This window comes from Patagioenas fasciata, chromosome 20 (genome assembly GCF_037038585.1).
Source record: "Patagioenas fasciata isolate bPatFas1 chromosome 20, bPatFas1.hap1, whole genome shotgun sequence".
Taxonomy (NCBI): Eukaryota; Metazoa; Chordata; class Aves; order Columbiformes; family Columbidae; genus Patagioenas; species Patagioenas fasciata.
Window position 1 is genome coordinate 9,077,643 of NC_092539.1, and position 20,094 is coordinate 9,097,736.

General features: G+C 45.8%; 1 protein-coding gene across 2 annotated transcripts in view; it reads left to right on the forward strand.

Annotated features, from left to right (window-relative positions):
- The window catches only part of COL5A1 (collagen type V alpha 1 chain), a 139,152-nt gene that overhangs the window by 70,268 nt on the left and 48,790 nt on the right, over nucleotides 1–20,094 (forward strand). For both annotated transcript variants that reach the window (XM_065853747.2, XM_065853746.2), the window contains exons 10-20: nucleotides 919–960; nucleotides 1,230–1,292; nucleotides 7,078–7,152; nucleotides 8,697–8,789; nucleotides 11,439–11,495; nucleotides 11,649–11,702; nucleotides 12,585–12,638; nucleotides 13,486–13,539; nucleotides 15,341–15,394; nucleotides 16,277–16,330; nucleotides 17,647–17,691. In XM_065853747.2, coding sequence (XP_065709819.1) covers nucleotides 919–960; nucleotides 1,230–1,292; nucleotides 7,078–7,152; nucleotides 8,697–8,789; nucleotides 11,439–11,495; nucleotides 11,649–11,702; nucleotides 12,585–12,638; nucleotides 13,486–13,539; nucleotides 15,341–15,394; nucleotides 16,277–16,330; nucleotides 17,647–17,691 — 645 coding nt within the window. The remainder of the gene's footprint in view (nucleotides 1–918; nucleotides 961–1,229; nucleotides 1,293–7,077; nucleotides 7,153–8,696; nucleotides 8,790–11,438; nucleotides 11,496–11,648; nucleotides 11,703–12,584; nucleotides 12,639–13,485; nucleotides 13,540–15,340; nucleotides 15,395–16,276; nucleotides 16,331–17,646; nucleotides 17,692–20,094) is intronic.

Here is a 20,094-nt window from a genome sequence, read left to right on the forward strand (position 1 = left end):
GTTTTTTGCTGCTCTGGGCTTAAAAACCGTGGCTTTTTGGGCAGGAATGCCTGGATTTTCTTCTAGACGTTTCAGATTTGTTCAGCTCAGCCCCGTCTGCAGTAGCAGCTGCTGCAGGGTCAGCCAAGGATTCTAGCACCATAGCTGAGCCCCGGAGACTGGCCAAGGGTGACCAGAGACCAGTCCCTGCACTTGCTTCCTCCACACTTCCCCCATCATCCTGATGCTCTCTGAGAACCATTTGCCAGGTTTATTGGGAGGTTTTTTCCTGCCTCTTCCATACCTATGAGGAGAGAGGAAAAAAAAAAAAAAAGGCTCATTTCTAGTGAGTACGTGATAGACCTGATTTAAAGTTATGACAAAATATTTAGATTAAAAGGAATGGAATAACATTATTCTGCCATTTTGCCCACAGAGTGATTTCCTAGGTACACAGAGTAAATCACAGTGTGCAGTCGGCTGGGAAAGTAATTTAAAAGGAAAAAAAAAAAGCACCCTTGCAATTTGATTATTAATATATATATAATTTTTAAGCTGTTTGGGTCTAGAAACAGCTGCTTCCTGAAGAGGAGTTTTTCTCCTATAAGGCTGGATGTGCCCCAGGGTTTACCCATGAGCCAAGAGAGAATGGTTGTGGTTTGGAAAGTGACCCTGTGTTTGGTGCTGGGCAAAAGGGCTGTTTTCACATGTCCTGCGTGTTGCAAATACACAGTATTTGGATTTTTCATCCTCTGGCAATGGGACTTAGGAGGTGATGTCTAGAGAGGCTGGAAGCCCTTCAGCTCTGGGATGCCCAGACCCAGCAGCAACACCTGAAATGTTTAAGAACAGATAAAGCGTTGGGCTCTCCAGCCCTGCAGCCAAGGTGACTTTGAGGATGTGCTTTGCTAATAATGTTTTTCTATTCCTCTCGCTCAGGGCATGCTGGTGGAAGGCCCGCCTGGTCCCGAAGGCCCAGCAGTAAGTGGCGGTTTCCCTACACCTTGTTCCGAAGGATGCGCGCGGTCCCTGGTGCGGGATGCAGGTGGAGGGCTCAGCACACAGCTGGTCCCGGGCCCTACCGCTTCCATATGCCATGCATGTGTCCAGAGCGCTTCAGGGTCTATTTTTCTGGTGAAAAACAAACAGAGAGCCCTAATTCTTTTCCTGCTCGTTGTACAAATATGTTACAAATAATAACACGTTTTCCTTTCGTGGCTTATTTTTTTTTCCTGTCTTTTCTACGCTAGGGACTTCCAGGACCCCCAGGACCAACTGGACCTGTGGGCTTAATGGGTGACCCTGGGGAGAGAGTGAGTACCCGTGTTTTAATCCTTGGGTTGTTTGGTGTGCACAAAGTGGGACTGTGGTGTATCACTGGAGCCCTAAAATACTGCTTATCCTGTAATAGCCACCTCCTTTGAGTCAGTCCCAAAAAGAGCTTATGGTAAGGTTCAGGGCAGCCATTTGCATCCGGGGGTAAAGGTGGGGGAACAGTCACGCTAGACAAATGCATTAAGTGGTTTTCTTCAGGTTCAAACCAAATGCAAGGCTGATAAACCTTCTGCTCTCTGTTTGCACCAGTTCCAGTGCAGGAGCGAGGTCGTTGCTGTGGGTCTTTATGTTCGTTTTGTGTCCTAGGCTGTTCTTGGGGGGAAGGTGGCTCTTGTGTAGCATCTTGCCTTTTCTCTAGGTGGATTATTGGTCTGTTCCAGCGAGCACTGGAGACTGATTTGTGTGCTTTAGCAATGCAGTAACTCAGTGTTTTGCATGTTTGGTTTTGATGTCACTTTAAATCGGTTTTGTCCGTAGCAGCCACTGCTGTGTAAACTGCTGCCTGCAGAAGCCTCCAGCTTCGGGGTTACTCATTGAAAGCAGATGCTCCCAAGCACTTTTGTGGACTGTGACCCCGAATCCCATAGCTTAACACCACGCTTTGCTCAGAGTGGCATATTTATTTGTTACTGCTGGGATCAGGAATGGCCTGTGCTTTGGAAGATGCTGAACTGGAGCCTCGGGTCAGTAAGTGGTGCACAAACACCATTCCAGCGGCAACCATGCGCTTGGCAATGCCAAAAATTAAAACCCGCTCTCCAAGCTGATTCTTTAAAATGAGTCTTGTACCAGTACACTCCTTTTGCTTTTGTTCCCCCACAGTTCAAGCCTATTCCCTCTCAGTTTGGGTCTGAAACTTAGAGTTCACGCAGTACCCTTGAGCAATGGTGGTTTGGGTGATGGAGCAAATCAGGGCTGTGCTGGCAGGAGAAGTGGTACCTGTCTTGGTGCAGGGCTGCCGGCTGGTGCTGCAGCATCACAGGGGAACGTGTGTACCAGCTGCTATCTCACGCAAGTAAATTCATTGATTTCAGCAAGTTTGCATGAGCAAAACAAACGGAGCTTGGAGCTTGACATCATTTCGGTGTTGTGGTGCATCTTGATGTTGAGGGCAGTGAAGTGTGCTTTTAAAATGGCTCCTAGAGATACTACTCTTTCAGCTGGGGAATGGGCTCCTCACAGTCCGAACACCAACCTCCACCTGTGCCTTGTTGTGATCTGAGGTGCCCTGACCAAAAATGGCAAAAAAAAGTGCCTTCAGGTGTGTTTCTGAAGGCAGGCTTGGTTGGAGGGCTGTTTTCCTAGAGTTTCTCCTGGAGAGCACAGGAGGGAGGCGAGCAGTGGTGACACTGGTGACAGGAGATGTCTGGACACACAACATCCTGCTGCTGTCAGCGCTGTCACCTGGTGAATGCCAAACACCTTTCCAGGGAAGGGAGCTGCTTATCAGCAAAATGCTTCCCTAATCTGATCACCGAGGTCCGGAGCGTGTTTTTCTGTCACATAAGGCAGCCTGTTACCCAGGGCAGGCCCTTGTGCACCAAAGCATCTTCCACCCCTCCAACCCGTGGTTTCCAGATGGGTAACCACATCCCTTTTGCCTCCTGGGTACCCAGGAAGGATAAACTGGGGTGACCCAGGCTCTCTGCGTTTGTAGAGCTTCCTATTCTTATGGCAGATTTTGGTTGGATTCTGCCTGGACAAGGTGGGGAAAAAACAGATAACTGTGTTCAAATGGGAGGGTCTGGATAGACAAGGGGTGTTATGCTGTTCCGATGTGTGTTTTAGCACAGCTAATTGCTGCAACTGCTGTTGCGGGTTTGTGTTGTGGCCTTGCCTTTTATTTTTTTTTGTCTAATTAAGGTTATTCTTTGCCTTGTTGGTCCCCAGGGGCTCTTGGCTGGAGTCTGCTGGCTGCCGCGCTCCCGCATTCCCCCCGAGGCATTGCTGTAAAGACCCCCACCTTATCTACGCTCCTGATGTATTTATTGTTTTTTGATGCAACAGTAATAACGGTTCTTGTGGTTGTGACATGATTGAGAACGAGAGGCCCTGACTGCGCTCCATCGATCAGTGCCTGCAAGCTCAGAAAGTCAATACGCAGCGGTGGGCTCAGCCCATGGCCGGGAGCCAGGGCCACCTCTCCGAGAGGCTGGTTTAACCCTGCTCACACCACGGTCCTGGTTCATCTGGTGTGCAAGGACCAGGGGAGGGCTCTGCATCTTTACGTGCTGGACTTCAGAGAGGATGGGCAAGCGGAGCAAGGTCCCGGTGGTGTTTTGCATCTTGCTATATAGTCTAGGATTAGTCCAAAGATCTGCGTGGCTTTGTTAGGCTTCCGGTGGGTCTTCATCCTGCATGAGTCCTATATTTTACCCAGCTTTCTCTTCTTCCCTTGATGTGCTTCTACTCCACGCAATTCCGCTGCCTGGCAGGATGGATGCTGACCCTGGTGATGGGGGAGCCTGTGTCTCTGCTCTTTGTCTGGGCAGTTGCAGATATTTGCTGCCCAGGCTCCTCTTGAACAGCCACACAAAGCCTCTCAGCACCAGACACGCTGTGCCCAGTGAAGTTGCTCCACACCCTGAAATGAAAGGCGGAATTTGCATTCCAGCACAGACGGCACATCCTGCTTTTCCGACTGTCCAGAACAGAATGTAAAGAGCATATTGTGCATAGAGGAGCGACAAACTTGCAGAGCCAGGAAATGCAACTGTATTAAAATACCCCTTTCCAATTAGAGCAGCTCCTCTTTTAATTTGTTTATTATTAACCCTGCATGCAACTCATGAATTTGCATGACGTGTGCAGTGAGGAACGATTCCTATGCCTTCATCTGATAGACTTTATTTGCAATCAAGCAGGTGCACGGAATTAATATACCAACAATATTCAGCTATGTTAATATTGCCCAACACTCATTTAGCTCTGTTTTATTCATCTTGTCAGTTCGTTCGTTTATCCCAGCTATTTTACATTGTGCAGAAGAGCTTGCGTCACCGTCAAAGCTGCAGAGCAGCCTGTTTGTGGGAGGTTTCGGAGGATTCATCGCGGAGAGGGCGGTTTAGGATGACTTCGGCAGGTTTCTTCAAGCAGTGGGAAGAAGGAAATATGGCACTTAGGAGATTGGAGAGTTATTTCATGGGTACTCCAGACTGGAATAAAGAAAGTGGGGAGAATGTGTTCCTTTGAAAGAAATGAGCTGCAGCAGCAGAGCAAATTGCAGCTCTGTCACCAACCCCACTGTGTGTTGGAAACCTGGGGTGTCTGGGTGCCCTGGCTTTGATCGGACTGGTCACAAAACCATTGCTACATCTCCCAAGGCCATGCAGTCATTGTGTCCCATTGGACTTATTCCCACTGAGTCCAGCTTTGCATCTCCAAAGTGTAAAAGGTCCCTAAATTCCTTGTTGGGGTTCTGAAAGGCTCGATGCTCTCAGGGTGCCCTGTTTTCCATCAGATGGCAAACACTGCTTTACCTAGAAGACAGCAGATACTGTGAGAAAGATCTTCTGTTGTGTAATTCTCTGAGACTGAAAATGGTGAAAAAAAAAACAATCCTAGAGAGGCAATTAAAGGCAAATGTTGAGGCTTAGCACTGTGGGCTGCTGGGCACCACTCTGTCCCTGGCTGCTACTCGAGGAGCCCAAGCAGTAAAACACCAAGATTTCAGTTTAAACATTTCCTTGAAATATTGCATTAGCGTTTGCACTCAGTGTAACATTTTAGAGCACTGCACCAAATGAAAGTTGAAGTCCCCATCTCTAACTGCTATATATCAGCAAATCTCTATTTACATAGTAAGCGTGACACAGATTTACACCAACTGCGAGTCTGGCGTGCTGCGTTTCTTAAAGGCATTCATGAATTTAAATTTACAAAGTGCTTTATGGTTTGATTTTCCTCCAGACCATTGCCCCCTGCTGCTCCACCCCACAAGGAAAAGACCTCCCACGCCCAACCTGAAACAAAAAGAGGCGTTTATGGGTAAAAACACTGCATCGACGTTTGTCAGGCAGAGTACACACTGAGAGATAAATAAGCTCCTTCCTGATCCATCATATGCAGGACCAGAGTTAAAGGAGAAGGAAGAAAGTTTATTATATAAAGTGACTCTGGCCTAAATTATTTATTGTGCTTCTGCTCCAACAGATGGAACTGCCCCTGCACCTCATCAGCGGAGTCAGGGACTCCGGTGTCGGCCAGACTAAGTAAACAGCATGAATGTAACATCATGAGCTTGTCTTGAAAAATAGATGGGCTGGTGTGTTATTCAGTCTCCCTTCGGCACTGAGGGAGCTGCTGGTGGTGTGTTTTTATTTGTTTTTAGTTTTTTTCCTGATAAATCAGCGGCTGCAGCGCCGGGAGCAGCGTTGTTATTCCGGGCCGGTCGCGGTGCAGCCCTCGGCTCTGCCCTGTAATTGTGGTGCTGGTCCGGCCAGAGCGATGCTGGGGCAGGGTGGAGCACACACAGCCCTTAACCCCAGCCCTGGTGCTGGGCTCTAAATTAGTGCTTGAAGCTTTGGACTGGATGTTTTGGGTTCCTTTTTAAGAGGGAGATGACAAGGGAAATGCGGAGTTGAACGTGATATAGAGAGAATGGAAGAAAAGAGAACAGAGACATGCACCAAGGTCTTGCTGGCAGATGGTGGGGCAAGGATAACGTATCAAGTGGTTTTTTGTTATATGCTTTGATTTTTAGGGACTCTGTTACCTATTTCTCCTTCCCTCCTCCCTTTCCGACCTTTATCCACCTCCCTTTGCCTTGTGGGGTGAGCATCTGACTTTCTGGGACAAGGTCTGGCTCTTCTGTGTCCCTGTACTGTGTCCATATGCATCTGTGACTCATGGTAGGGTTTTATTTTTGCTTTCATTTGGTGTCTGTATGGGCTAGAGGGCTCCAAGCAGGTTGAGGAGATTAAGAACTAATATAGATGTTTGTTTCTTGCCCTTCCAAGAGCTTTGTTTCTCCATAGATGGGTTTATTATTATCGTTGGATGTCACCCTCATTTGCATGTAGGATTTCTGGATGGATGTGCAAATTTGGGTTAACTTACACTTTTTGCTAAGTACGCAGTTGGGAATACAAATAATCTATGGGCTGTCTTAAGAAAATTGGCTGTATTTGATTATTTATAGCTTCATCAATATATATTTTACTGCATACTTGTTTCTTTAGTACAAGTTAAAGAGACTCAACTGATGTTAATCAGCACAGCTCCATTGAGATCCTCGGAGTTTTGTTGATTTACAGCTACTGACGGGGTCGTTCCATCATAGATGGAAGTAGCCTCATAGGATTAAAGAAAAAAGACAGAAGAGAGAAAAATGGAATGACCCAGATGACTGAACATGTACAGAAATGCATTTATCTTTCCACGTTTCTATCTCACTGACCTGAGTTATGATGTCTCCTGTACTTTTTTTAATGGGTTTTAACAGACCTAACTAAACATTGATTCCATTGACTTGGAACATTGCAGAGATTTTTATTGCTCACTCAAAAATTGCATGTGGCAGACCCTGGAAATGTGGGGGCAGGATTTAAGAAGAGGGAATTACGAAGAGAATTTCCGTCTGCTTGCAACTGTGTTGCTTCTACAAAATTTGTCATCGAGTTTGTATGTCTACATGGTCAGTGCCTGTCTGTCAAGACAGGGAGTCCTTTGTATCATGATAATGCCTTTACAACCATGACTACTTATGTATGGGCAGGACTAAAATGACACTACAGAAGTTTACTTTTATTTCTCCTTCTTCAGGGACCACCTGGCCGCCCAGGTCTTCCAGGAGCAGATGGTTTACCAGGACCACCAGGGACGATGCTTATGTTGCCTGTAAGTACTGGCATAATTAAAAAAGCATTTAAATGAGTTGGGCTTCTTGGCTTTGCTACTGCTTAGTGCCTGTTCCTGTAGAAGTCCTCTATCTCTTTTACACCAAGGACACATTTTCCTTGGTATGAAAGATGGATCCAGATGGTTCCCCTTGTAAATTTACTTTTTGCAAAGCACTATAACTTCTTTACTGGTCAAAAGCGCAGAGCAGCTAAGTTTAAATTTCCAGAAACAATGAATAAGCTTAAATGCTTCAGGCTGGGCATGATGTTGGAGGGTGAAAGTCATGAAGAAGCAAGTGAAGACACCTCCAAAGGCCCGATTTCCAAGCAGAACTCTCCCTCCTAAGGTGAGGAGCCTCTTAACTTCTTCAGAGTAGGTGCTGAAATTGTAAGTACCTGAATGAACTGGTCTCCTTTGATGACCAGAGGTTAATTTGCGTTGTTTTTCTGTCATATGTGAAGCTAGCAAGTACCGAGTTGCCTTTCTTGGTCGTAGGATGCTAAAGACATGGTTATTTTTTGTGTCTGCTTTGATGTGAGAAAACCCTAAGGAAACCAGCTACTGAAAATAAGTGGTTAGGTACCAAAGGGAAAGAGTCTTTAGTGAAAAACCGCAGCAGTCTTGTACGGGTTCCAGATGGTAGGGTGATACTTGGGTAGGTTACTGGCAGGGTGCCTAGGACAACCTGGGCCAAGCGCTCAACATGGAGCTCAGCTGACCATTACCGTACGTTGGTTGGCCCCTATAGTAATCAACCGTAGGCCTACAACTTGCATCTCCTTGAATGTGGTTGCATACCTAGTGCCAACCAAGTGAAATGCAGAGGTGAGGTGGAGGTGAGAGCTGTCCAAGTAGGTTCTGCAGCCCGGAAAGTCCTGCTTGCAAAACCCCAAAGACACATGCAATTAAGGCAAGAGAAGGGTGTGTGTCCTGGAGAGTGGGCACGTAGCTGTTGGGGGTGGAAGAGGCAGAAGAAAACATTAAACTTCTTTCCTTTCAAGTCTGGAAAAATAAAAACTTAGTGTCTGTTTGGTTTTGTTTTGTTTTAAATCCTTCGTGTGCGGGAAGATCCTGGCTTGAACAAGAGGCCAAACTCTGTTTTTTGAAGCAGGCACTTGAGCAATGCAGCCTTTGTCCCATGGCAAACAGGCAGCTATTGCCAAATAGCCTGATACAACCCCATCTCTGGGGGTCTCCTGGCCAACAGCATCTGCGTGGGGAATATCAGCCTTGTGAGAACTTTGCATTTAGTTTTGAAAGATGTCATGTGAGGTCCTTACAGTTCAGAGCCTACAATCCTAATTATTGTGCGTTGCTTCGAACTGGCAGAATTTGCTGTGCCGGGTATGGACGTGGAAAACGGTTGGTTTGTGCCCATGAACTGGGTGACCCAAGAGCACCATGGCTAATGGGTTGGTCTAGCAGGACAGTGATGGGGTTGGGTCAGTCATGCTGAACAGAATTGTTTAGGAGTCAGGCTAGCGTGACGATGGAGAGACAACAACCCCGTGACCTGTTTTTCTCTATCTCATTTCCATCAGTTCCGCTTTAGTGGAGGAGGAGATGCTGGCTCTAAAGGACCTCTCGTTTCAGCCCAGGAGGCCCAAGCCCAAGCCATCCTGCAGCAGGCCAGGGTAAGTGAAGGGTGGTGGGGATGTAGCAGGTACCTGTGGAAGCTGACCAGAATAAACATGTCGGAGGAGATGGCTCCATACTTGCACCATCCATGGTGCTGGTGGTGGTAACAGCCTCTCATCTGAGATAGAATTAGTGCATGACTTGAGGTGATGATATCTGGATGACTTGACCTTTTACTAATGGCAAGGAACAGGCCAGGCCCTAAAAATGTAAATTTAAATGCTTTTAAATTTCCTACAGACTTTGGACCAGGTCTGCTGGTGCCAGTAGAAATAGGTCTGTTGGCTTCAGTAGCGTTTGCTGTTTATCTGGTTATATGAACAGTTTGGGTATGTGCTGCAGGGGCTTTCTTTTGTTCAGTTTTTCCAGTAAATTGTAATAATTAGATGCATGTCACAGATGTAGGATGTTCCCAGCTCCACGAGCCTCAGCAGGCAGACTGCAATTTCCTTTAGTGTATTTATTTGGAAATACATAACACATATCCATGCAACCTTTTTTTCCTCGGCTGACCTTATTGATTAATGATCAAATAATCCCCAGCAGTGTTTATTATGGAGGCTCAGTGCACGTTCCCAGTACAGCTCCTGTTCCCTGGCTAGATGAATTCCTTAGTCTATAAGGTTTCATATTCATCTGTTCAAAATAAAACTTAATTTCTGGCCAGTACAGCTTTTAATTTTTTCTTTTAGGAGTGCTTGTGTGAAGTTACATTTGATCGTGGACATGTTGAATGCAGAGATGCAAGAGGCACAAATACAGCCAAAGGGAACATGTGGGGGCCCCACAAACGCCCTCCTGCTGCGTTTGCCCCACTTTTGCCCAAGAAGGACCAAATTTGGGCTATAACCACACCCTTGCAGAAAATACCAGCTAATTTAGGGAGGCATTTTGCAGCTTTGGGGGCATTGCTCCTCTCCTTGCCAAATGCATTCATCCAACTGTGCCCACATCTGTCTGCAGCTGGGCTGTGTTGCTTGGACATGGCCAGTCAGTTATTCAGAGCTGTTGGCAGTTGCTTTAGCACAGACTTTTTGGGTGATTCGGCTGAAATGGGCTAAAAAGCAATTCATTGAACCCTGAAACCAAACAAGGTCCATTGGGGTCTCCACCCAGCTGGGTGGCACATGCTCCTTTTAGGTTTATAATGAAGGGGTTTGGCTCAGCCCGGGCTATTCTGGTTTCCATCCAACTCCCCTTTTACACTGGAGTTTGCTATTATACATATTCAGGTAGAGTACGGGGCTCTGATGCTACCAGGCACTGCATTTTCTTGTCCATTAACCTTGTGCTGAGAATAATATGAGTGGATTAGGTTTCTGGTGTTACCTTGTCAGTCTTAATTTCAAGGCTGTCTATGGTTTGTTCCATCAGCATTTTATTTTGCTGGGAAATAGGGGTTTTGACCAGATGAACATTTCATGAGAAGCATCTGCTTTCTCAGACTCTCTGTTTTTGTTCTTTCTTTCTGACTGTTGCAAATTGTGACTGTTATGGAAAAAACAAAGACCCTCCCATCACTTAAAGTCCTTTTTCTCTCTCTTTTTTTTAATGTTCCATTTTGGGGAAAAATTTAAAAAACAAATAAATCCTGGGTGACTTTTGGGCTGTGGATGAAAAGTTGAATATTTCCATAATGGTAAAAAGTCCGTTTCTTGGTTAACTTCAACATATCGTCAGACAATTCTGATACTAGAGCAAAAAGGGAAATAAATGACTCGTTCTTTTTGTGTGGAAGTTACAGGATATGGCAGGAATGGAAAAGGAGTCCTGCAGGGGAGAGAATATCTTCTTTCCTTTATTTAGGTTTTGGTTTTTGTGCTATCGCTGTTGTTAGTTGCGTTATTAGCTTGATTTATTCCCTTAAAATTGGCTGTTATTACACGCCGAAGGTTGTCCCAGTCGGCAGTGTTTCAGAGCAGCTCCCTTTCAATGGGGTGTTGTGAAAAGATACCACATAATCTAGCATTTGTGAAATATTTATGCTATTCCAAGTGCAATCATGGGTAGGTTTTGATTACTGCAGTACACAGATAATTACAACTGTGTTGAATTGTCACGAGGGAACGAATTGTCCGAGTGATGTTTTAAAGTGTGGACCCAGCCCCATTACCCACCGTGGAAATTACTGACTTGGTTACGTGACTACTTAATTATTGAGCTAAAAACTCGCTGTTGTGAATGGAATTGTTGTTCTGTTCGCAGGATTTTCAATATTAACCAAAAAAAGGAGGAAAAAATTCCTCCAAAATTGAACTAGTAGGATCATAACGAAAATTCCTCTTAAACTGAACAGGGATTGTAAAGATAAGTGAGCAAACCTCTGTAGCCTGCTTGGGCAAAGTTTTGTTATATGCTTTCAGTAGTTTATTATTAGAAGTGCGCATTTAATTCTGTGTGTATATAGTGATGGAAAAGATATCTGACCTGCAGATGCAGATTCTGATCTGGTGTAAACGCAGGTGACTCCTCGCCCCTCCGTCTGCCCTGATCTGTGTCTATACGCATCTCTATAGGGGTTCTGTATTTTATGGGCATGGAGCAGAGTGTAGGATGTCTACGGGTGGTGGCACCATGGTGGCTTTGTCTCATCTCAATAATGAAGCAAAGACACCAACTGAGCAGCATTTCTGTCTCTGTTGCAGCTGGCGCTGAGGGGACCGGCGGGTCCGATGGGTCTGACGGGGCGGCCGGGCCCCATGGTAAGTGAATGGGCAAGGATGGATGGAGCAGACCCAGCGTGAATGGTCACATGCATGAGTGGCCCTTTTAGCATGGTTGGAATCTTCCCTCTGGCTCTACTGTGGGGAAAGATAAAAATAATAATAATAATAAATCACATTTTCTGTCTAAAGGGACCCCCGGGCAGTGGTGGGCTAAAGGGAGAAGCTGGAGAAATGGGACCTCAGGTGAGTATGGGCGAAGTAGGGGACCAGGGGGGGACAACGGGTGATGGTTTTAAGCTAAAGGAGGGAGATTCAGGCCAGACATGGAGAAGAAAGTTTTTGCAATGAGTAGTGAGAACCTGTCCCAAGTTGCCCAGAGAGGTGGTGGATGAACCATCCCTGGAGACATCCCAGGCCAGGCTGGACGGGGCTCTGAGCAACCTGAGCTGGTGAAGGTGTCCCTGCTCATGGCAGGGGTGGCACTGGATGAGCTTTGATTTTCCCTTCAACCCAAACTGTTCTGTGATTTTATGAAATGAAGGTGTGGATCAGCCAGTCCTGCATTAGAGGATGTTGTGAAGGAGCAATTCAGTAACCCAATGCCAGCTGAAAGTAGGAAGGCATGGGAACATCTGGTTTGCATATAAATGTCCCTTCAAGTATCCAAATGCAGACTCAAGACATACTTGAAGCCAATAGTGTAAAATTCTGCAGGTGGTAGTCCTTCCCTGCAGATATCCTGTAAATACAAGATAGGTTGGAGCATGGGGAGTTCACTAATGCTCAGGAAATTGTTCTTCCAAGCCGTAAATCATACATTAAGGGAAAATTCCCATTTTTATAATGGTGGGGGAAGTGATCTGTCTCCGCCATGTGGAGCTGCTTGCAGGGCAAAACCTTCCTTGTGGCTAAACGTGCGCAATTCCCATCTGGAGATGCTCAGTCCTGAGCCTTTTCTGTGTGTTTTGGACCATGGGCTCTGCTTGTGGGCTTCACATCCCATTTTGTAGCCATGGTGACCCAGACAGCCCCAGAAGCAGCTGATCTGTGATGTCAGTGGGTGCTGGGTCTGTCTGTCCTGCCTTTTGGTGACGGCTTTTTTCCCCTGTCCTCGATGCCTTGCAGGGTCCACGAGGCATCCAAGGTCCTCCCGGTCCAGCAGGAAAACCAGGCCGCAGGGTGAGTGTCCTGGGAGCTGCGCTGATGACTGAATTAACTACAGTTTACTGCTCAAAATTGTTTCTGCTGCCAAACGGTTTCTGAGCGCCGAGGACGTTGCACAAGAGCGGGCGGGCAGCCAGCGGGTGGCTTGTCCAGGGCCTCTCCATCCATCTGGGCAGACACAAATGGGGATGAGAGTTAAAGCCGAGTGGCGTGGGGACAACTGCAGATCCACGCTTTTGTCCACTTCCCGCTCTTTTGTCTCTTTTTTTCCCCCTCTGTGACATTGAGGTTGTATCTCCATAAACGCCCTGGGCTGGTTTGGATGGTCCCCAAGTCTCAGTAGTACGTGAGGAGGGTTCAGTCCCCAGAGGGTTTCTGGAGCTGGTATAAATTGTGCTCACTCGCTCTCTCAACATCGCTGATGCTGCTTTTTATTTTACACCATCCTCTAGCTCATAGTAATTTGTCTTGCCAGAAGAAGAAATGAGAAAGTCTTTTGTGTGACCCACTTCTGGCTTTCTTAAAAATAATCTCATTTCAATTTGCAGACAGCGTCATTAGCATATCTTCAAATGCGCTGGAAGATAATTATTCCAAATTAAAATCAATGACCATGTCCCAGCATCACATGTAGCGAAGCATCTTCGCTGCCGTTTGTCTCGCACCCCTCATTAGCACCGGGCTGAGCCCGGGATGCTGCTTCAAAAACAAACCAGCGTTTTTTCCCCTCGCCAAGGGAAACTGCTCCCCAGCCACTGAGCTCAGACTTAAATAAGACTTCATTCAGCCGCAGACCAAAGAGCAGATGTCTCTGCGGCGCTGCCTTACCCTTTGTATTTGACTTTGCTTCTCTCTGTTGCAGGGACGAGCTGGCAGCGACGGCGCCCGGGGAATGCCAGGCCAGACAGGACCAAAGGTAGCGCCACGTATTTACCTGCTATTGGGATCCGCATCTGCTTTTTAGCGAAGCGTGAACTGAGGGATCTTTGGCAGAAGGAGCCCACCTTGCTTGGAGGGGGTCGTTGAAATGGTCCAGCGACTCCTGTGAAATCCCTGTTTGAGAGAGGGAAATTAAACGCACACCTAGAAGGTGGAATAGCAATCCTTTTCCTTTTTTTAATGCAATTTTTTTTAATTGCTGGATCCTCTTAAGAATGAAATATGCTCCCTTGGCTGCAGTTGTAGAACAAATACTTTGGAATCCCAATTATGAAAAACAAACATGAATGAGCGGTTAGAAACGTCCTGAAATATAACTACCAAAAAAAATAGCTGTTAACTGAGTGAGGAAATGTAGAAGGCGTGGTGAGGAATTTTAATGCCCTTTATTTTTATTTGAGACAAAATCCCTTCATTAAGCTGAGATCTGCTGGTATTATCAAGCAAGAAAGAAGCTGTTCCACTGAAATTGGATGCAGAGAAAGTTTGCTCAGGGAATCATGTATTAGAAGGTTTAAGTACTTTATTATGTAGATACTTAGAGCTGGAATAGATGGGGGGTTTTGATACAGAGACAGGAGACTGCAAATCATTTATCCAGTAAAGTGCTTTAATGAGTGTCGACTGCCCTCAAAGGAGTAGATGCCAGGGAAGAAGGGAAAACAGAATAATGAGCAGTGCTGGAAAGGAGAAGGAGATTTGCTGTGAGCAGAGACAGAGCGGTGCCGAAAGGAAAGAGCTGCAGGTTGCCCCGGGTGCACCTCGGCCAGGCTGGTCCGTCCTCTGAGCCGCTCACGTGCAACCGACTTTCCCTTCCTTGCTAATAGGGAAAGGATTTGTGCAAGGGAGGAGCTGGTGCTATTTTCACGTGCCGTTAGGATGTGAAAATACAAGTGGCTTCACTTCTTTAGAGAGAGAAAAGGACTTTTCTGTCTGCTGGGTGGTGCTCGATGCCTTCTGCCCTGGGTGTTGGGAGATGGTGTCACCCACCACTTGCAAACTCCCCTGTGTCTTCTCTCCTGTCCAAGAGTTGGGAATTTTGGGAAAAGGCTGTTTGTGTGCATTCCTGTCCCCGTTTCCCCCCAGAACACCCAGGACTGGCACAGGGCACAAGTTCAAAGAGGAGAAACTATTGCTGCTTGCCATGGTTCACCATGAGCTCTCCACTTACCACCCGTTTCCCAATACCCTTAAGCATCCATGTGAAGTCACCAAATTTACCAGCTGATGACATTGCTTTTCAGGTCAAAAGAAGTCAGTCTTCTGACCTTGACTTCATCAAGACAGTTTCCAGAATTTATTTGCTTAGGTATTTGTTTCCTTGGAGTGTCCAGGATGGTTAAAAGGGTGTATGGGATGGGTTGTAGTAAAGCTCAAGGTTGTGTTTGGAAACCTGTTGTCAGGTATGGGAATGGTAGTGTCCAGTTTGCTTACCAGTGGATTACCATTTGTAATTCCATGGAATAACAGACCCACAGTGAACTAGAAGAACCTGTCCAGAACAGAGATGCTTTAAATCATGGAGAAATCCCCTGGAGAAGCTCTGAAATCCACATGGAAAACCATTTAAAACTGTAGGTGCTGAGGGAAGAGTTAAAATTACTTTGAGCTTTTTGCTTTTTTAAATCTGTAACTCTGAAATCATCACTGCTCTGATGGGAGCTGAAGGCTGAATGTCTGAGGGAGAAAACGGATCCTTCCTTGAGACAGAAAGGAAACAAACTGGGAAGTTATTCAACAGCAGGTGGAAACGTGTACTGAACTGTTTTTTCCTTTAGGGTGACCGAGGGTTTGATGGCTTGGCTGGTTTGCCTGGTGAGAAGGGAAACAGAGTAAGTTACCTTGCACTTGTCTTTTGGCCACTGTCTGTAATGAAACGTTGGCGGGAGGAGGTGCTGGGAGGATGGTACCTATTGCTGGGGATGAGCCACAATGGTCCAGTTAGGAGAGGATGAGTAAGAGATTGTGGGGTGTCACAGCATCCCTCCCAGGATCAGCATCCACATCCTGGGAAGCTGCGAGATCCTTCTGGGATGGCTTGAAATTGGGGAAGAAAAAAAACTCAACGCTTTAATAAAATACAGACTGAAAAATAAAGCAAGAAGCAAGACCTGCTTTCAGACAGTGCAGTCATGGATGGAAATTGCCAAAAACATAATGGGATTCTTCTCTTTGCTTTATAATTAAACAATGGTGAAAAAATGTCAGAAGTGTGTTATTTTGGCAGGCTGTTCGTGCCTCCCCTCCCTGGAGAGCGCAGCCATTGCTTTGTAAGGCAGGGGAGTGTTTGAACAGCGGAGATTACATCGTGATTACAAGCTACGCAGGAAAGGGAGGACGGTGCCCGAGAGAGATGCTTAATCAGCTAGAAATGGAACAGCATGCCTTGGGTAAAGTAATAACAGTGTGCAGAGCCCCAGCTCTCTCCCAAAGGAGCTCCAGCACCTGCTCAGTCCCCAGACCCTGGCTGAACTGGTACCAGTAAATCCATGAGCTCTGGTCTCTGGAGGACATTGGTCTGTTGGTGCTGGAGCCCTGAGCAGGTGGAGAGGGGCTGAGCACAGACAGGGGAACCAGGATGTTACAAGCACCTTCAGCACATGGAACAGACAGAAAAATCAAGCCTGTTGTTTGGTTTGTCAATGTCAACCCAGTGTTTTCCATTGCCAGAGCCTGTCTGCCTTCTCTGAAGCTTTTTCTGCATTTCTTTATAGGGTGAGCCAGGCCCCCACGGACCTCCGGGAGCACCTGGAGAGGATGGGGAGAGGGTGAGTCGGTCTCTGGATTCGGCAATCCTTTGAATTCATAATGAACTCCTGTAAACAAGAAGCAGATGCAGTATCGGCCAGAGACATGGCAAGAGAGCCAGAGCATGAGCACCAGTGTGTCTTCTGCTGCTGGTCCTTGTGTCCCGGGGATGCTGCGGAGAGGGGGAAGGAGAGCAATGAGATGGGGAGAAGAGTGAAAAGAAGAATTTATTTTTGAAGATCTGGTCAGAAAACTCAGGTTTTGTTAAAAAAAAAACCTAAAGAAAAGCATTCATTCTCTAGATGAGCAAACTATCACTTCTAATTTTCCAAGGTCCGATAAATTGCAGCAGGACTTGGGGAACAGAAGTTCCAGACAGACCTTGGGAGTCAAGGATTAAATTGTTTGCTTCTCCCTTCACACTGTTTAGTAAATAGTCGAAGGCCTTTAGCTAAGCTCAGACTAGCGATGGCAGGTCTAGAATGGCTGGTTTAGGAGCAGAGGTTGAAAATGCTGAATCCGTGGCCGTGAGGAGCGTGTGGTTCAATCGGAGGAGTGAGTATGGATTTCCCAGGCTCTAATCCCCTTCCAAGATGTTTTCTTTCCACCTGTGGCTATTTGTTTCCTCTGTAAAGGACAGATAATAACACCTTCCTCACCATGAGGTTGTGAGGATTAATTAGTTGAGCTGGAAAGTGCTTTGAAGTTGAAAAGACCAAACCTATGTCTTGCTGGGGGAGAACAAGTATCTTTAATCCAAAAGAGAAAAAGAAATCAGTTGAGGTGTGCAGGGAGAAAATCTCAAAGGGGAAAACTGGGAAGAGGAGCTGAATTTTAGGAGAAGAAGAAGGTTTACAAGGGCTGGCTGCTGGGATTCATTTCCTAAGAGGGAGCCTCAGGTTTTGGGTGATTTAAAAGCAACTCAAGGGAACCACTGTCTAAACCATCTTAGCATCCCTAACTTGGCTAAATCCCATTCCCATGGTGGCTTCCCATTTAGTTTGGTACTAAATCTTGTGGTTATTGATTTACATGCCCTGAATTGTTTCTATAATATCTTGTCTATTAGCAAAATCCATCTTGATAAACATCGACATGAATTATGAAGTATCCTTACAGCATTTCTAATCCTCGGTAAATTCTGCACACGCAGAATTAGTCTCCAGGCTTACGAGGTCTTCCTTCTGCACGGCTACCCTTTTATTACTCCAGGGAAGCTGGTTTGCTGTGTGATTATTATTTAACAAGAACGAAACACCTGTGATGTGACTGAAATATAACTGGTTTGTTCTGTCTCTTTTGCTGCTTCTCTCTCTGCACCTTTGCTGCTGAGCAGGGAGATGATGGAGAAGTTGGACCCAGAGGTTTACCTGGAGAACCTGTGAGTACCTCCTGCTTTGGCTCGATTTACAGCAGCACTGCTTTGGGCAAGGTCTTGATATGATAACACTGGTTTAGGGGGCCTGTGGGGCAGTTTTTCTGGTGCTAAACAAGACACCTGAGGTCTTATAGGGTCTGAGCTTCTCATGCTGAAAGATCCATGTGAACAGTCCAGACAGTTATCTTTGCTGTAACAACTCTGCTTTCTGGGTTGTTTGGTTTAATTTTGTATTTATTTTTCCTTAACGAGCAAAATTTTAATTGATTTTTTTTGATTGCTCCCTGGCTAGCATTTGAAATTTAAACCTGATAATTTTAAATTTAAGCTTAGCTTAGATTGGTCTCATACCTTTCCTGCATGTATCCTTCTTTCAGACGTGTTATTTAGGATTCAGGTAAGTAGGCTGGGGTAGAAATTATGCATGGTAAACATATGTGAAATACAATTTTTGTGAGCGTTCATGGCAAATTCCAGTGAGAAATGGGTTTATCCACTATTGCCCAGGCAATGGCAGCAATTAGCCGTGCTGTTCCCTTGCCCGCACGCTTGGTTTTGTGCAGCGTGAGTGATCCCATTTTAATCTCCGGATGAAATCCTGGCGGGATTGAGCTCAGGAGGACACTGTTCTGACTTCAGCAGGGTCAATATTCTCTTCACAGTGCACAAAACTTAATAAATCTGCAGAGTTTGTCAGTGTTTGGGCCTCCACTTGCTGCTGGCATGGAGCAGCTGAACCCGCGCTGCCGAGGGAGGGAGTGCCTGGTCCTGATAAGGTTAAAAGGAGCTCATGGTATTGAGCAAAAACCTCCTGGTCATCCCAAAGAGAGGTTTTCAGGGAGCGTTCCACTGAAAAGAAACAGTTGGTTTGACAATTTGAGACTCTCAAAGCATGTTTTTTTCCTCAATAGTGAGTATTTTTCACTTCATTGGCAATGGTAACTCAGCTGCTGGCTGTCCGTAGGTTTTTGTGTGTAGCACAGTTGTCGGCTGCTTATTTAATCCAAAATGCATTTCCTTTGTTATGAGAAGAACATTATCTCTCTATCGTTTACCATCGGCTTTGCTTTCAAAATGTCTTATTTTGTTGTTCTAAGGCCCAGCGTGGTGGCCCGAGGGTAATTGATGGGAACTGTTGGACACACTTCATGTGAGAAGGGGAAGGGTTGGCATTTACGGACTCACTGGAACTAAATTATAGATGAGATGTCTGATTAACTTCTGGAAAAGATTAATCAACCCAGCTATCTCCTTAGCACATGTCTAAGCAATAACTTATGGGTTATTAACTTCTTAAAAGCATTTATGTGCTCAGGTAACACAGTAACAAAAGAGGAATTTAACTGATGATAATGCATGCAGGGAGGTTTATTTTTATTTCAGCAACATGAGTAAAAATATCTGTGATAGCCAGAGGAAAGGTTTAAATTGCATTCCAGGAAACTTTCTGTTATAAATATATACAATTTAAACCTGTATGTTTGCCTCTTTCTCTGCCCCAAGCCAGAAGAGGGTCTTACCCAATTTAATGATAACTAAAACTAGTGGTGGGGTGTGAAATCGTCTTTCTCTTTGTTCTGCTCCATTTCCTTCCAATTCCCATCGCCAGCAGATCCAAGCAGAGTTTCTGCGCTGCTGGGGCTCAGCGTGCAGAGCTGCTGCCCATGAAGGTCTCCGGTGGTTGGGATGGACCACCCGGTCCCTGCATCCAGCGTGTGCTGCAAACTGCTTTTCTTTCGCAGCATCAAAAATCCCACAGCCTCAGAGATCAGGCACATTTTTAACGTCCCCTATTTTATCCTGTAGCGTATTTCATTTTAATTCCTCTGTCCTCTCTGCATCATAAAAAAGGGATGTATAATGTTTGGGCAGACAGATAAAACCACCCACCAATCAAGGACAATTGAATGGTGAGCAAGCACCACCCTTATTAATACCCAGAGCTCCCCTGCAGTCCCTAATTTAAGAAAGAGCTTGTGCTTAAAAGAGGAGCTTTCAGATCTGCAGCTGAGCACACCCAAGACCCCCCCATCTCTTTCCTTTCACTACAAACCCACCTGAAGGCTCAAGGTAGAGGTGGTGCCAAGGTGTGGTTTGCAAATTAATACAATTCTCCTGCCATGTCTCTGCTTATCCAATGTGATGCTCCAATCCTACCAATGTCCCTGGAGATTGCGCAAGGTTAAATCTGGTGAGGAAGCTAGAAATGGAAAGAAAACACCATGATACCAGAAGTCCTGACTGGTTAAGGCTTAAGAACCAAATGCCATTGAAAATATATATTTATGCTGCAGGCTGAAAACCTTTTTCTGTAGGTCATCAAGGATAAATATTAAATCTGGAGAGATTCTGAAATGCTAACTCTAATGACCCATTACTGGTATCAGATCATTGTTCGTAATACTC